The sequence below is a fragment of the Ambystoma mexicanum genome, chromosome 8 (assembly GCF_040938575.1).
Source record: "Ambystoma mexicanum isolate Mex_15411 chromosome 8, UKY_AmexF1_1, whole genome shotgun sequence".
Taxonomy (NCBI): Eukaryota; Metazoa; Chordata; class Amphibia; order Caudata; family Ambystomatidae; genus Ambystoma; species Ambystoma mexicanum.
Genome location: NC_090929.1, coordinates 1,423,777,980 through 1,423,795,909, shown reverse-complemented (window position 1 = coordinate 1,423,795,909; position 17,930 = coordinate 1,423,777,980). Strand labels below are relative to the sequence as shown.

The window sequence follows — 17,930 nt, the reverse complement described above, 5'->3', positions numbered from 1 at the left end:
GGCAGTCACGACCGCGCTAGCTCCTTTCACCAAGCTATATGAAGCCGTCAGTGACACCTTTAAAGGCCACACGTCAATACAAGCCATGATCCATAGCAAACTCATTTTCCTTGAGGCTTACATCATGGCAACTGAAGACAAAGGAAAAAAACTGTCCTTAACGCTTGATCCTACGTCCACGTTTGCACTAGCGCCTTTGGAACTAGCAACATTAGTGGCGACCTCACAGGAGACAGGAACCCAAACACCAATAATGATCAACCTAACAGTCGACAACCAAAGAGCCCTAAGCAACTCAAACGACACCAATACAGCACAGTCTCTTCACTCAACGTTAACCAACCAAGACACTCACACAAAGACTCAAACCGTAGAGTCCATCGTGGAAAATAGAGTGGAGACACCTTCATTGCCAATCGCCTTACGAGGCACTAAAGAAAAGCCCTGCTCAAGTAACGCCAAGGGGAAAAAAACCTGGCGTCAACATCGGGGATAACAAACAAAGTCGCTGGAGCCCGTTTTTCTACATAAGCGACCCCCTATGGGCCCCAATAAAGTAAACTCGAAAGTCCTTGTTTGATCCGTCTCCTTGACTGAGAAATCTACCTCTAAAGAGGCCCACGCAGAGTCAACACTTTCAAACAACAAAACAGAGAACTCCTCCACTTCACAGAGAACAATAGACGACTTCCTCGAGAATAAAGCTCTGATGAAGATCAGTCTACACCACAACGACCAATCGCCTTCTGAACTGAGGACAGCGAAGGGACCCACGTCGCCCTTGGGCAATCACACTCGTCCCTTTAACTTCAGCCCAAATGAGGAGGCAGAGGGAGTAGAAGACGCCTTCCACACCCTGGAAGACCGATCCAAAAAACTATCACGGAAAGTAACGTGCAATAACCCCCACCTAGCCCTCTCGCCTCAAGCCTCGGACACACGGTCACCGAAGCGTAAAGAGACGGCACAAGACACCAGTTCAGGTGGCAGACAGCAACACAATGACACCGCAAGAAAAGCCTGCCTTCGCAAAGTGAACAGCAAGAGCCCCCTAACTCTAGAGACTCATCAAAATACTTAAGTTCAAATAATAGCACCGGAAGGGTGCATTACATATCCAGAACGAACACTTACAATAAAGGTAGTCGCGAAGCGGGATGACACCAAATGGATCCTGAAGCTGGAGCAAATCCCAGGAAACAACGAAGTAATTCTAAATCGAAGATCGGTGTTCTCTATTCAGCTACATCCCAAACTCGCGGCATATTAAATCGGACGATCTACGCATCGTAAACCCCAGCCAGAACCACCACAAATCCTCAGCTCATTTGTACATCGCCTCATTAACAGTAAAGACTCTTAGAGAGGAAACAAAGGAACTGTTAAAAATGGGTTATGATATTACAGAATCTTCCATAACAAGACCGGGCAGTCAAAAGAGTAAGCCAAAACCAGTCAACTTCACTGCTCTTGCTTCACATAGCCCTGACCGCCCTCAACATCGGCGACAGCGAAAGATGGTGTCTCAGGATCTGAACAATGAGACTACAGCTTACTGTGCCAACATCTCCCCCTCGAAAGAAAAAGAATGCCCCGAGGAGAACTACACAAAAGCATCAACCAAGGAGCGAAGAAGCAACTTAATCCAAGTAACTTTGATAGCCAGGGTCAGCACCTCAAAAACCAACAAAAGTGACCATCTCAGTATCCACTCAGCCACCACGAGAACCATCACGCAAACCATGCCTGATAAGCAGGCCACTAAGGAGATATCAGACAAGGCGTCTTCTTCTACACAAAGCTTGTGGTCTTGGTTACCGAAAGTACTAACTATCCAGCAAAAAAGATAGCAATTCTCAGCTCCGGAGCTCAACCAACAAGTCAATCCACCCGCTAAAGACCAAAGGAACTCCATAGGTTGTGCTCGTGGAACACCAGGGGTCACTCCCACTTGACAGCTAGGACTCAGTCTCTACAAGAGACCTGGTTAATTAAGTTCCAACGTTAGTGGGGTACGAAATCATTCTGTTGCTGGCAAAAAAGGGACCCTTGGGTCGCCCTTCATCGGGCATACTGACGGCTTGTCGACATGGAAGTGGGATCTCCAAGGAAGAAACGCTTATTAGCAATCAATCTCTGCTCATGGTTAAGGCAAAATGGGCAAATATAGACAACAATGGAGCAACGGACATCACATCGACGATTATCATCGCAAACACATACTGGAACCCAGCTGTGATCGACGCCCGTCAATACTTAGAAATGATAGAAGAAGCTATAGTCGAGGCAATAGCAGTCCACCTGACGCCATACTTCCCGATATGTGGAGACATCAATTCGATATGTTCAGCCCAAACTAACCTACTCTTCAGGTGAAGTCCTCCGCAACTGTGCAGAGAGGGGTTGCATGGACGAACCTGATGTAGTCACGTGAGCTACACAACTTAGATATGGCGTTTCCCAACACCAACCGCTTGCCCGCATGGAAACGTGAAGCCTCAAGAGCTACAATTGACTACATTTTTGGCACGTGCCCGCTACTTCAAGTTATGATGTCTTTCGAGGTCATATGCACTTACGCAAGCGACTATAATCTCCTATCAACTTTCTGGCCCACGAGATCTGCACCAACCACAAGGACCCCTTTTCAGCTGGAATCTAACACCCAATGCACAAGATGAAAAATGTTTGCCGCCTCAATAAGAGACTGGACGTCCAAATACTTAGCGCAGGTCTACACAGAATCTTCAAAAGCTGATTGTAGAGGGTAGGGGTAGATAGTCAAACAGGTGGCATCGCACAAGCATCGTCCTCCAGTGCCAAAAAACATGTGTACGATAAAACCTTAGTCACCAAAAGAAAAGAATTGAGAAAACTAAAGCGGAAAGCAATATCTTATGCTACGCGATTGGCATCATCAGCAGCCATTGAAGCTACTCGAGGATATAAAGCGTTTCTTAAAAGTCACTGCATAGCCTTATAACAACAAGATGCTGAAAACATACTAAGGGCTATAAGTGGCCACAATAGTCGAGAATTTTGGTCCTTACTGAAGATGACATCACCAGCTACAGAGTCATTCATCGTTACCAGCAGCAGAGAGTCAACTTGGGTAAACTTTTTAACGACCTTGTTCCAACACCCACCCAATCCCCCTCAAACAAACTCCCAGTCCGGAGCCGTCAAACTGGGTGTGTCAAGATGAAGAAGAAATAAGAACCTTGATCAAAAAAAGAACTCTAGAGTGCCGGGCCCGGACGGAATTACAAATGGCTCTCCCGTCGGAATGGGCTGACCTCCTTGGCAAAATATTTTGCAGATGTGCGGAATTGAAGTCGATCCCTCCATCGTGGAAATCAGCCACAGTTGTTCCCATTTTTAAAAAAGGTAACAAGTGCAACCCTGCAACTATCGACCTATCGTCTTGCTGCACTCCATCGGGAAGGTCTTTTGTTCCATGCTCCCAAGAGACTTCAATGAATTGGCCAAAAATGCCTCGTGTGACGACTACCTACAAACAGGTTTCAAGGACCTGGGAACCTCAGCGAACATCCTTATGATAAGCGCTCTAAAGAGCAAGGTCCTGGCAGGTGGTCCGCGAATCTTCATTGCCTTCATTGACCTAACCCAGGCCTTTGACCGTGTGGACAGATCTTGTCTTTGGGCTAAACTAGCGACTTGGAACTGACGGCCAACACTCCTAGAACCAATTAAAGCCCTCTACACTGACACCAACATGAGAGTAGGGCTAAACCACCAAGGGCTACTCTCACCTGAGATACCAACATTAAGAGGCGTGAAGCAGGGATGTCCGCTGGCTCCGGCGCTATTCTTGGCCTTCATGGGGGACATCAAAGACTCCGGAACAACAGCCTGTACTTTTCCACCGAAAATGGGCAAAACACTGATTAATCGGCTGTTGTATGTGGATGACTTAATCCTCCTTGACCACAAACAAATCGGCTTGCAGCGCCAACTCAACAACCTACAGCAATATATTTCGAGCAACAACTTGGAAATTGATGAGAAAAAAAACAATTCATGATCTTGGCAGCGACAAAAGAAAAAGAAAAGACCTTTCTGGGCCTCCAAGGTCGGCCCATAGAAAAAGTGCAAGACTTCAGGTACATTGGGGTGATACTAGACAGCTCAAAGCATTAGACTGCTATGCAAGATTCCTTAAGAGACAAAACCAAAAAACTGGCCGCACAAGGGAAGGCGATTGACAAGAAATTTGAACGCTTTGCTATGATCACGGTGCTGAATTTTTACAAAATGAAAGTGGTCCCAGCTTTGATATTTGGAGCAGATGCAATGCCAAATATACCAACAACACTTTGGTGCAAACTTGAGGCCATGTTTTGGAGATCAGTTCTCGGCTTACCAAACTCCACTTCTGTAGTCTCTATTAGACAGGAACTTAGCTTGCTGTCGCTATCAGGCACGGTCAAATGCAACGCACTGATGCTCTTTCGGAAGTGCAGGATGTCAAAGAAGCCTTCAATTTATAACTTGATACACCAAGAAAGCCTAGGCACTAGCTGCAAGATGCTTAACCTTTGGACCAGGACGAATCTAGACACACTGCTTTCAATCGCAAGCGACGAAGAGGAACTGCACAAGAACCCCAGTGAAGAGACTAAAGGATGTGGAAGTGGCTGCGAATAACAAACTGACGACCCACCTTCACAGCAACACAAAGAAACTAAACAAACTTCAACCGTTCCTTAAAAAGTTTCCGTCAAGCAGGCTTGTGACACCTTGCTGAGAGCTAGACTTAACTTACTTCAAACAAATGAAATTCTAGCCATTAGCAGTCTGTCTGCTACCAACCTGTGTCGATTCTGTGATCCCTCTGGCAAGAAAGTCTATTCGGCATTTGCTCCTCTCCTGCCCTGGCACAAGTCAGATTAGACTTCATTATTTACAGCACACATTCTCCAATTTTTCAATAAGGGACAAAGACTCCTGTTGGTCTAAAATGATTGCGGGCGACAGAACCTCCTGGTTACTTGCGACTTTCAAATTTCTTCAACACGTAAATTGCAACCTTCTCTCAGCAAAGTCGCAAACACACGCTCAGCCTGAGAGGCCTTCAAGGTTCAAGGCCAAATGTGACAGTGATACTCAGCTACAATTTGATGGACATGTCCAATACTTCATTTTGTAAAAATCGTGTAGATTAACAAATAATAACAAAAAAAAATTCTTTAAAATAGAACTTGCTGTGGCCTTGTAGTTGTATTGTGGGCTTTTTCTCCCAGTGACTGTATTGTGCTACTCTGCCTCGCTGTTCCTATCCTGACCCTCCCTCTCTCTCTACCCCATGGCACTCTCTTTTTCTCCTATCTTCGCTAACTGTTTTTCCATTGACTATCCTTCCCAGTCTCACTAAATCTGGCAGGAAGAAGTTCAAAAAGGATATCTTGGTCTCTAACCCTGGGCTCCCTATTGCTGACACCAATACCAGTGCTTCCTCCAGAAAAACCCTCACCGACATCCTCTTTGTCGTTGCCTTACCAGATTTATGGACTCTTAATATGGTCTCAGTGCTCTCTCCCTTCTCCTCTTCTCCCATTAATCGTGGCACCCGCTGGGAGGCCCTCCTTGCCCCCTTCAACTCCTCAAAGGTCATTGAACTCTCATTCCCAAGAGTTCTTTAAGGCATGGTAGCAATACCCAGAATCTTGCTCAAACATCAATAATCAAAATGACTCAAGGAGTTGGCTAAACACTTTGTTTTATTATCAATTGTCTAAAAAAGGGAGTACAATGGGCATCCAACGATGCCACACTGCATGAGATCTCAGTGCATTTAAAAAAATAAAAACACTCATACTAAAAACCTTTCACTACTGACGTCAGACTACCTGGCAAACTGCTAAAACTTATCATCCCCCCCATGACTGGCTTTCCGTGAATGTCTAAGTACACGTTCTATATAGCCAAGCGATTGGGTAACTTACGTCAGGTGGATATTCTAAGCCCACCCCACTAACTAGTCCTAGTCATCGTCACTAAATACACAACGATTCATTGGTTACACAAACTATAGGGTTCCTCATTAGACGCCTCTCTATGATTGGTTTGGTATCCATGCACCCTTCTAGAATGTTCCTCATGCTAGCAGCACACAGGCTTTCATCCCAGGTGCATGAAAGCTCGGCATGATCATGTCTCCCCTTTACTTAACCCCCTATCTGTCAACACTTCTAAGATGTGTCATCCAATTGACTTTTGAACTTGGCATTGGAGTTGTGCACTTTGCCTGAGAACGCTCTGTACCTCCTCAATTTCGGTACAGCCCGACACAGGATATCTCAATCTCCACAACGTGACTAGGAGACCACTCTTTGAGCTTTGTGCTCTATTAAACACTATTTGATGGTGAACTTTAGAAGCCTTCAGTGTTTTTTCATATTATCTCAAACAGAAGCGTGCTCTATTCTCATGCTCATGGCAGACATGCTTACATTGCATCAAAGCTTTCTTGATTCCAAGCCAATCTCAATCTTCAACAACCTGCCTCGCCATCAGTAATTCCACTGCACCATAAAATCTGCAAGCCTTTTCTTGCATCTTAAAGTTTATAAACCTGCTAAAGTGCGTTTTACAGGATCATCCAAGTTAATCTGTTCCTATGTATATACATTGGCGCATCGCCACAATCTATTCACTACGTAGCAAGCCTTTATGAATACTTTTCCCTACTTGCATTTCCAGCACCTGTACACGTGTAGACTGACTTATGTATTTTTCAATATTTCTGTAGCATGAGCAGATGCATCCCGAGCCGGAGATGCTGCTCATCTTTACCTTCCTTTCTCAAGTTCTTAGAGAATATTTACATTACTACTCTTCATTCGTCCTTGGTACACGTCAGCTCCTCATTTCTTATTACGTCACCTGGTTCCTTTTTCTGTTTAGATATTATTCTTTTGGACGAAGAACCAGAAGAAATGTGTAGGTCTGTGGTTATTTAGATGGCTTCCTTAATGGGTACCTTGCCTCCAATGTCTTCTGTGATATTGGCACTCTTACTGGGACTGCATATGTCGCCATCTCTGTTTCCCAGCATATAGGCAGAATAAGAGCGAAGCTTAAGTTGAGGATGTCTGATTGCTCCTCTACATCATCATTAATGTCTACCTGAATCGCACAAACTTGGTCCAAGGCCCTCATGTCAACCTCCTCCTCTTTGATAGATTCTTCCCACGCCTCATCAATTCCCTTTCATCTCCTGCTATCCTCTCCCTTCCTCGGCTTCCTTGCCTCACCCATCTGCCTCCCCCTTGGCTACCTTGTCCTCTCCTCCTTCCTCTCCCCCTCTCCCCCCCTCGGGCTCCGTCTGCACCTCCTACACCTCCGCAGGGCATACTTTTGATCTGTACCCCTCCCGGAAGTCCTTTAAGGATGGCAACATTCTCCATATTGCTACTCAACTCTCGCTCAGCCGCCACACTCCCCTGACATCTGCCACCTCCTGGAAGAAATTGACCTCTATATCCTCTGTCTCACTGACACATGGTTCACGGCCAGCTCTGTCACAAGCTTTGACACTTTCCTCCCTGATGGCTACAAGATCCTCTCCGCACCTAGATCCACCCCATCCAGAGATGGTGCAGCCCTGATCTTCCCCGAGTGGATTCTTGCCTCTGTCATTCCTATGCAGACCTACTCCTCTTTCGAATGCCTTGCCTGCAGGCTCTCTCTCTCAGCCACTCTCTTACCCTGGCTACTATCTATCGGTCACCTGGTCAGATCGCCTCCTTCCTATCCGAGTGGGCGGACCTCTCCTCCTCCCTCCTGGTCTCAACCACTGAACTCCTCCTTCTTGGTGACCTCAATCTCCATCTGGATGCTCCCTGTTCCTACTCTGGACTCTTTTGTGACCTCTGCGATTCTCTATATTCTCCCCTCTGACCCGACTCACTCTACAGGGCACATGCTGGATGTTTTGGATCTCCTCGACTCCCCCTCTCCATCCCTCTCACCACTCCTCTCTCCTGAAGTGATCACTCCCTCCTTTCCTCGGTTCTCTCCCCCTCTACCCCCCCAGGCCAAGCCAACTCCAGCATTGCCACCTAGCTTCTTTGTCATCCGACCCCTCTGCAACTTATCCAGAACAGAACTGCGAGACTTGTCCTTGGCCTCAAGCCCAGGGACCGTATCTCTCCAGGACTGAAATCTCTTCACTGGCTCCCAGTGGCTTCGAGGATTAAGTTCAAAACCCTCTGCATTGTCCACAAGGCCTTCTGGGACCTGGGGCCACAATACCTTCAACTCTCTCTTCCTAAATATCTGCCTTCACGAGCCCTTCGCTCATCCGTCTCCAACTCCCTCATGGTCAGCCGCTTCTCGAAGCAACGAGCTGGGGGTAGATCTCTCTCCGCAGCAGGGGCCTCCCTCTGGAACAGCCTTCCTGCCTCCCTGAAACTTGAGGAGAACCATCTCCGGTTCCGGAAGCACCTCAAAACCTTCCTCTTCGCTTCTGCCTTCTCTCTCCCTCTCCCCTGCTAAACCTGCTAAACTCCCCACTGAAGTTTGCACTAAACCTGCATCTGGGCCACTCTGTGACCTCGGTCCAGGGCCCAGCCACTCTCCACTTGCACTGCCTCCCTGGCTCCCCCTGCACTGTGGGACTGTCACTGCATCCCTACAGCCCCCTTCCCAGCACTTGCTCTGCACTTACCTCGCACTTGCCACCAGCTGGCCCTTTTATTATTATTTATTATTTTATTACGCTACTTACCTTGTACTGCACTTTCCCCCCCACCTCCTCCCCCTGCACTTTCTCCTTTTCCCCTTACCTCTGCACTTGCGCGATCTGAATGACACCTGGCCTAGTAGGATCGTTTGTCTGTCTTCCCCTTGTTTCCCCCCTCCCTGCCTCGTCGCGCCTTGAAACACTTGTGTATAGGCGCGTTACAAATACCATATCATATCATATCAGTTGAGGCCTTCGCCGCCACGTTCTCTGCCCCATATCCTCCTCTGGCTGACTCACATCCGGACACAGCCCTTTCCATGCTCTACTCTTCCATCGCCGATACTCTTGATGTACTTGCCCCTGTCATGAGGATCCGCTTGAATCCTAAAGCCAAGTGCAACTCTTGGTATGACTCCGACCTAGCTACCCTTAAACACAAGTGTAGGGAGTGATGAGAGGAAATGGCAGGCTTCTTGTACATCCTCTGACAAACTGGCCTACCACCTGCTCCAAAGGCAATACCGGCTCCGGTGTCCAGTCAACTGGTCGACTGCAATTTGGTCGACTGCCAAATGGTCAAATTTTTTTTTTTTATATATATATATATATGTGTTTTGTGGGTTTTCGTGGGGGGAAAAAAAATAAAAAAGAAAAAAAAAAGGGGGTTGGGGGGGGGGACCCCCCCAAAAAAAACCAAAAAATGGGTAAAAAAAAAAAAAAAATTCGACCATTTGGCATTCGACCAAATGGTGTCGACCAAATTGTCTGTCGACCAAATGTTTTTGACCATTTGACTGGTAACCACCGGCTCCTTGTGCAAACTAAGAAGAGAGCCCACATCAAAGCCCGCGTTTCTGTGGCATCTAACAACTCGGACGAACTTTTTAAAATCTGCAAGGAGCTGGCCAACACTGCTGCAGTCTCTAGCTCTCTTGTCGCCTCCCAGGCCCTTTGCATGGACCTTGCCTCTCATTTCATCTAGAAAAACCAGGACATCCGGTCCACCCTCCACTCTACATCTCCTACTCTTCCCCCTTCTCTATCTGCCAAATCTGGCCCTCTTGCAGCCACCCCCTGCCCTCTTTCTCTTCCTTTCCTCTGTTCTCCCCTGACGAGGTTTCTAGACAAGTCCAATCTATGAAAGTCTTGTTAAAACAGGTTCTTCCCTGCGAATCTAAAACCATCAAGGACCACATTTGACACCCTTGCTCCTGCTCTGGCTGACTTCTGCAACCACTCTTTCGCCTCAGGAGCCTTCCCACGATCCTCTGAAGCACTCCCCTGTGCACCCTCTTCTCAAGAAACCCACAGCCGACCCCTCATGCCCAGCTAACTATCACCCGATCTCCATCAATCCTTTACTGGGCAAACTCCTAGAAAAGCTTGCCATCTCCCAGATTAATCTTCACACTGATTCTGCTGGTTGTGTCCATGACCATCAGCTGCCAGAAGCACAGAGATTGCTCTCCAGAAAACCTGTGAAGACCTGCTCTCCAACCTTGACTCTGGCACCCCTTCTGTCATCATCCTACCCGATCTCTCGTCTGCCTTTGACACAGTCAACCATGACATCCTACTCAACTATCTCGTGATAACCTGGGTATCACCGACCAGACCCTCGCATGGTAGACCGCTTCCCTCTCTGATCGACCCTCCCAGGTCCAACTTGGATCCTTCTTTTCCTCAATCTCCCTCTCTACCTGTGGTGTTCCCCAGGGGTCTAACCTCTCTCCCTGGCTGTTCGACCAATACCTTGCACCCCTTGCCCAACGCACTGCCACTCTTTGAAAGTTGCTGCAATGCTATGCAAATTACACTCGGCTCATTTTCAGGCTTCCCTCTTATACCTCTTTGCCTTCTCTCATCTCTGACTGTCTGCGACAGCAGTGGTGTGCCGCCAATGATCTCTGCCTTAAGGCCAGTAAGAAAGAGATTCTCCTCATCAGGAACCACATGCACCCTCCTTTCCTGTCTCGCTCTGGCCGGCCTCCCTTGGCTCCTCTTTCTGCTCCCAACGGTGAGGCTAAGAACCTCAGGGTCATCTTCGACTCTGCACTCTTGTTCTCTCCTCACATCTGTGATGTCTCTAAGAAGTCAAACTACCAACTGCACCTCCTCAGAGGTATTCTTCCTTTCCTCTCCTTCCCCCAGAAGCTTACTGTTCTAGAGCTCTGGTTGTCTCCAGAATCAACTACTGCAACAGCCTCTTTCTAAAGCTGCCTGCTTCTACTCTCCGCCCTCTGCAACTCGTCCAGAACAGCACTGCAAGACTTGTCCTTGGCCTCAAGTCCAGGGATCCTATCTCCCCAGCCCTGAAATCTCTTCATTGGCTCCCAGTGGCTGCAAGGATTAAATTCAAAACCCTTTGCATCGATTGTCCACAAGGCTTTCTTGGGCCAAACTACCTTCAACTCTCCCTCCTTAAATATCTTCCTACTTGAGCTCTTCGCTCCTCCAACTCCCTCAGGGTCAGTCGCTTCTCCAAGCAACAAGTTCGTGGTAGATCTCGCTCCTTGGCTGCCGCCCCCGCCCCCTCGGGAACAACCTCCCTGCCACGCTGAAACTTGAGGAGAGCAATCTTAGGTTCCGGGAGCACCACAAGACCTTCCTCTTTGCTTCCGCCTTCGCTCTTCCTCTGCCATGATGATCTGTCTGCTTCGGCACTGTGCCAATATGGGTTCGGACAAATGAGGGGGACCGGAATCCACACTATGCTCTATATGGGGCACCCTTGAGAGCAATGCAGAAGCCAAATTGTCTGGTGCAACTATCTTCTTTTATATTTTCACCATCAGCCATGTGATCCTGACAAAGATAGTGGGTACATATAATAAAAAGGAGCGGCTTCCTTAGTGACAGGACAGAAACAACATAAATTACACCATTCAGGTCATGCCCCCACAAACTAACATACGAAGCACCACAATGATCCAGTTTACCATCTCTCCTACATGGTGCCGCTTCTGGAATGCATCAATAAATGAGTTTTCACAAACTCCACTACGCTTGAAACTCAGATCCCCTACAAGTTCACAATCAAGCCCTCAAACGAACTAGATCTTACCAGATGCCTTGCAAAAATCGACTTCTGGATGACTGCAAACCGACTCAAGCTTGACACCCAACAGCAAGCTTGTGGTTTGGGACACCCCACCACCAACCTCCACTAAATCCCCTGGCCTGAGGAAAGGGGATTCTGCCCAGTGCCGATGACAAAAGCCATAAACCTAGGTATCTTAACTCAGCAACCTCACACTCCAACCACAGGTTAAAGTCATTGCACAGAGCTGCTGCTTTCAACTCTCAACGCTCTGACACAATGCCTTAGCTTACCTTCACACACACACAGCCATGACAGTGATTACTCTAGTATTTTCAAGTGTAGCTAATGCCAACAGTGTTTACCTTGCGCTCCCAGATGACCAAAATGGGACATCTAGAGTTTTGAGACTTCAACAACACAAACGCATCATGCCCCCCCCCTCCAACCCCCCCAACACTGCAATGGATCGCAAGTAAATCAAGGATTCAATTCAACGTTACGTACGTTGGCCACAGAGCCTTCAACAGCAGGGACCTAAAATACAATGCAAAATGTTGACCTACTATGAACCACTGAGAACACTTTGATCTAGCAAGACTGCAAAGATATGATGCAGAGTTGTGCCCAAAATGCCACAAAGGATCCTCCTCCTTCCATTTCAACTAACCCCTTGAATTTGATTCTCAAGTGTCTGTACACAGGAGTAAACTATCTTACCCTCAGAAAATCCTCAAAACCCTGGCTATAAACCTCACACCCGCACAAGGGTCCTTAGCCGACAAGACAGTTCTTCTCAGTAGCATCAAGCAAATAGAACAACCCTACTCCACACAAAATTACATGAAAATGCCACAAATCCACTAACAACTCGTTAGACAAGGACTATGGGAAATCAGAGTATCAGATCATTCTCCTTACCACCTCTAAATAAATTCAGACAGATTGTCACAAATGTGAAAAGAGCTGCAAACATGGCACCAGCCAAGAAGTGCAGAAGATCAGACTCCTTCAGATTGGCGTTCCCGCCCCTTCAACCAAACTGGAAGTGCAAGATCCGTCATTAATGAAGACGATAACCGAACACTTAAAAATTTAAAAAAAACAGATAAGTCTGCTCTTGCCTAACCATTAACCCATTTCATCTCTCTCCACCTTGCATTACTCACACAACCAACCCTTAAACTTACAAACACAACACACCAATGGAGAAACTTCACTGGGGACAGACACACATGCACACAAACACACACACTCAACCCCGCACCCCCCCCCCAAAACTAGGTCCTTGCAGCGCCAATTCCAAATGATCAAATTTTGAATCTCCAGTCTCCACAAGACACAACAAAGTTTCTGTCTGGCAAGTCACATTTGGTCCTCCATCTGTCCCATTAACAACCCCCAGCCTCTTTTCTTGTAAGGCCACACACCGCCAGGCTGCAAAAATGACAGATGTACACTATAGAAGACCACTATAAACACACACACTTATCTGGGGCACCTACCAACCCCTCTAAAATTCTACATGCAAGGTGGAGGTACACTTTTAGGAATAAGATGCATGATAAACCATGATCTCACTGCCAAGAAGCTTATTTGTCCAGTATTTCCCAGCAGACTGGAGTATGAAATGTCCCTCTGTGCCAGAGGACCTGTTCTTATGCAAGAAATATCATCTACAGTAGTCCCCACCTCCCACATTTCAAGCTGAAGGTGCAATGGGCTGAATAGGTTCTCTAAAATCTTGGTTAAGACCAGCACATTATATGGAGTAAAACACCCTTGTGCAGGACAGGTCACTGATGCTGATAAATGCTGTACCAAGAAGAGCAAAAGCAGACGTGGAGAGGGTGGTTTGTGACATAGCAGAACATAAAACAGATGGCATTGGTAAAGCTGAGGTGACAGCAATTCTACCCTTATCTATGAGGCAAAGGTGTGAGGAATGTGACAAAAACACCAATTTATGGAAGGCGCTCTCTGTGAAACGCAGATACTTTCTGCATGGAAGGGTTCGAAGTTAGTAGAAAACGTGAAAATTAAACTGATTTTTGTTTTTAACAAAAAGATGACATTTATGTGGCAGGTTCTTACCAGATTTTCTTGAGCAACGGGAAAACTGTGCTCAGTTAAAGACACACACAACAAAGGCAAATATTCTCATGGCATACCTGTAAACATAGGAGGCACTATATGAAGATCAATGGTGATGCAATGGAAGTCAGAATGTTTACAAGCCTCATTGCACCTAAACCAAGAAGAAGACAAATGTGTAGTTAGTTCAAAATATAAATAATTATTGTACAAAAATAAGACACTGCTTAAGCAACATCCTCAAATTCTCACAAGCAAATAATTCACATTTTCTCTGTGGGCATAGGAGAGTAAACCAAAAGGTAAGGAAGCTAGGATGGGAATAGGTACAGCTAATCACTTAAACTTCAAATCTCACAAGTGCAATTTCACTCCATTGGTATCATCTCTCCCTTTCCCTTGCTGATGTCCCCGTCTGCTGCACATACTGGTTACCTGGCCACCCTCTGAACTTACGGGACCAGGCTCCTGCATGACCGGTTGCCCTTGCACTGCCTCCGGGCCACCCAACCACTTAAGGGACTGTATCTGCAACCCTACAGTACCCAAACTCTCTGCACTTACGAGCCACCTCCTGGCTGCACTTACTAGTTACTTTGCACTCTCCCCTCCTTCCTGGCAGTTCTCCCACTCCATCCCCCCGGACTTGCGTGATCTGACTGACACAAGATCTAGTAAGATTGTTGTTTTGTCCTCCTTCTGTCCTCCTTTCCTTGTTGCGCCTAGAAACACTTGTGTACAGATGCGTTCTAAATGACTGATCATATCATATCCCTGAATGGATATTTAGGACTCAAGGGACTGTAGATGCAAGGGAGATTCTGTATATTTTAGAGAATGGTTTCTGACACTCATTGGAATTATTATGGTGGGGAAGATGTACAGGAAGCGTTCTATTTAAGGTGCTTATACTTGAATTGAGTGTGTTATTTGACAATGTAGCTGGTTTGGGCAGTTCTATGCTGAGGACACCTGCTCCCACATATTATGTCAACACTTTCATTATGGGTTTCCTGGACCATCTATGAACTGTGCAATAATCAAGCCCAAAACCCGCAGTTACAGAACACAATGTAATTTTTTAGCAAGAACGCTACAGATGTTTTACTTTGTTAGGTCTGTATTGTAAGGGTGCAAAAGTAGGACTGACACAGTGGTGGCATAGTGGTTGGCAAAAACATTTATTCAAAAGATAAATCAAAAGAAACCCCCATCTTGCCTCATTTTGAAGTGTCTCACTTTCCTGGCCTTTCTCAGCCTTATTGTGTGTATGGGTCTCAGACCCCCGTTGACAGACCTGGTTCACACCCCTGTCAGGTACAGTGCCGTGGAAGAGGGATTGCATTACTCTTCAATTTGGTAGTGGGTGCCAGACCCTTACGTTATCTTCTGTATCTGATTTACCTGGTTCACTACCCTACCAGGCGTTCTCTTGACTCCCTCTCTTTAAGATAGTCTCTGCCAATGAATACGGTTCCAAGAACCTGGTTCTGGGTCTTCATGAATCTTTCCTGCTTTCCACAACTACCCTGTTACCTTTGGGTTCGTTCTAAGGTCTTCATTGCAGGTATGAAGCGCTCCTGAAGCTCTGGTCAGTTCCTCGCATCCTCTCTTGCGGGCTCTGCCCTCTTTGCGGCGGCTTTGCAGTGATAGGTTAAAGAACCCGGTTACTGGGCTTCTAGCCAGGAAAGGAGCATGCCTGTTGTTCCATTCTGTTTCCTGCGTTCTTTCTTTACTATGGGCTCTTCTCCCTCTATGGCAACACAGCGGTACAGGCTGGGTGGTTGGAGTCTCTCTCCACAGCCAGGCGGTTCGAAGGCTTGCTCCCGCTCTGCTCACATTCTTCCAGTACTCTTTTCGGTCTGCCAACTGCAAACCAAAAAAAGGACATTGCCTCTGCGCCCGATTTGGCCACCTCTTGACCACAAGCAGGGTGGCTTCTAGCCGCTCGGCTCCTCCTGGGAAGATGTACTCTTGCTGGTAGTCCTTCCATCCTTCTTAGCACTAGGCTCGTCTTACTCAGTTCTTGTTGTCTAGACCTCTGGTTGGTTCGATAGGGTTCTGCAGCTCTTACTCATCTCAGTGGTGTTCCACATCAGTTCCTTCAACTTCTGCCTATTCTTCCTAGTCTCCATGATTTCTATTTCGGTAGCTCTACAGAAACACATGGAAGAGGATAATAGAGAGAGAGAAAGAGATAGAGAGAGAGAGAGAGATTGAAGGAGAGGTGTAGGTGTTGTGTGTTCTCCCCGAATAGTGGTCACTGGTCCCATTGCGATTTTCCCCTCGCCAGAAAATCCTCCTGCTGAGTACGACCCCTAGGAGGACTATCGGGTAGCAGCCTGACCTCCCTGGCGTCATGGGAAGGGGCTTGTCTTATGGAAGCAGCGACAGCATCCTGGGATTTGGCACAGTATTTAAGAATGAAACACAGAGGCCCAGGGATTTTTACATGGTTTAATGAAGAATATTGTTCATATCTGAAAATCTTTGCTTTGAAGCAAAGTTAACAAGAAAAGGACGGCACGCAAATGGTACCTCACAGGACCAAGTATTCCTCCTGTGGATTCACATAAGCAGTCTTTTGGGATCAGTTCAATGAACTTGCAACTATTATTTGACTGCACAAACCTATGCCTTCGTAGTACAGGTCAATTCGCACCCTGCTGAGCACACGATCTCCATTCTCAGAGAACAGGCTGGCTGGCAACACAGTACCTCTGTTCATGTGCTCCAACTCCAAAGACTGACAATTTTGCATTACCATCCCTCAGAAAAAGAACATGAACCAACAACTAACAGGATGACTATCTCCTCTTTGTAACAAACACATTTCCTCAAAAAAATGAAGCATCTTGAAGGATATCAAAAGCTTAGAACAAGACAGGAAAATCTTCAAAAGCAACACAAAAACACTCCTTAAAATTACAGGAAAGGAGAAGAGCGTTGCTCATTACTTATTTAATTTAATCCATTTGCTATACTATAAGGAAACACATTTTAAATAGGTTGATGTCCAACAGGGCTGAACGAATGCAGGTCTTTCAATCCTTTTTTACGTTGCCAAGATCATTCTTTTGGGTAGGTGATCTGTGAAATTAGATGCAGGTTGTTAAGCATATGATTGCTCTTGTTATGTGCTTGCACAAGGAGGTCATGTTTCATGAATCACTCCGTTTGTGAAGCACATAAGAACTTCACACACATTACGGTCGGAGAGAAAAAGAACAAGAAGATGCCAGGGATTTGACCATTCGTTCAATGTAACTATGAAACAGCAAGAATCACATTTTCAGATTAACATCTGTAGCTGCTACCAAATGAATGAAGAGTGCTGTGGAGAGAATCACTCTCCAGCTCTCCAAAAGAGCAACTTTCAAATAATAGTGTATAAAGCATCCTTTTGACCCACACAGTGGGAGACAAATGTGGTCACATTTTTAGAAACATTTTGTTTATCATTTTTTTGTAGGAAACAACAACATATGTCATCTTAATCTATTCCTGAATACATTTGCTTCATCCTACATGTGCTTCATTACTCTCAATTAGAGTCTTTCATATTCTTTACTGCAAAACGCCTGGGAACAAGTGGCTATCATCAGCCCTTCCTCGTTCCTTGTCACAGTTAACACTCATTACTGGTATCTCCACCAGAATAGCCAGTCTTATTTACATTTAAATAACTTCAGTGGGTGCTCCCACCTGTTATCTCTAGCCCTTTTGAGTTACGAAGAGGGTACAAAAGCACTCTATTCCCCTTCAATCCTATTTGTGTCATGTCTGGGCAGCATAGCTACTTAAATGGTGCAGTAGCACCACAAGATGGGTAGACTAACCCCGCCAAGTGTGTCAGACAGCAGGATCAGGCCACTACAGTTGGCTGTCCGATTCCTCTCCAAGCACTTTGATACTAAGATAGCGGCTGAACGTGCAGAACCCGGGGGAGTAAGGAGCATACACACAACACACCCTGATGTTCATACCTGCAGACCCAAAGTCATTGTAGGGGGAACTACAGCACTGCCGTTCCAGCATCAGCAGGATGCAGCCAATAGGCTCACGTTCTCAGATGAAGGAAAGGGG

The 17,930-nt window shown here is 46.4% G+C and overlaps 1 protein-coding gene across 3 annotated transcripts in view; it reads right to left on the bottom strand.

Annotated features, from left to right (window-relative positions):
* Nucleotides 1-17,930, bottom strand: part of AVPI1 (arginine vasopressin induced 1) — a 272,407-nt gene that overhangs the window by 166,035 nt on the left and 88,442 nt on the right. For 2 of the 3 annotated variants that reach the window (XM_069611562.1, XM_069611561.1), the window contains exon 2: nt 13,922-13,998. The exons of the other annotated variant lie outside the window; for it this stretch is intronic. In XM_069611562.1, coding sequence (XP_069467663.1) covers nt 13,922-13,931 — 10 coding nt within the window. In that variant the 5' untranslated portion in view covers nt 13,932-13,998. The remainder of the gene's footprint in view (nt 1-13,921; nt 13,999-17,930) is intronic. 3 annotated transcript variants of the gene reach the window in all.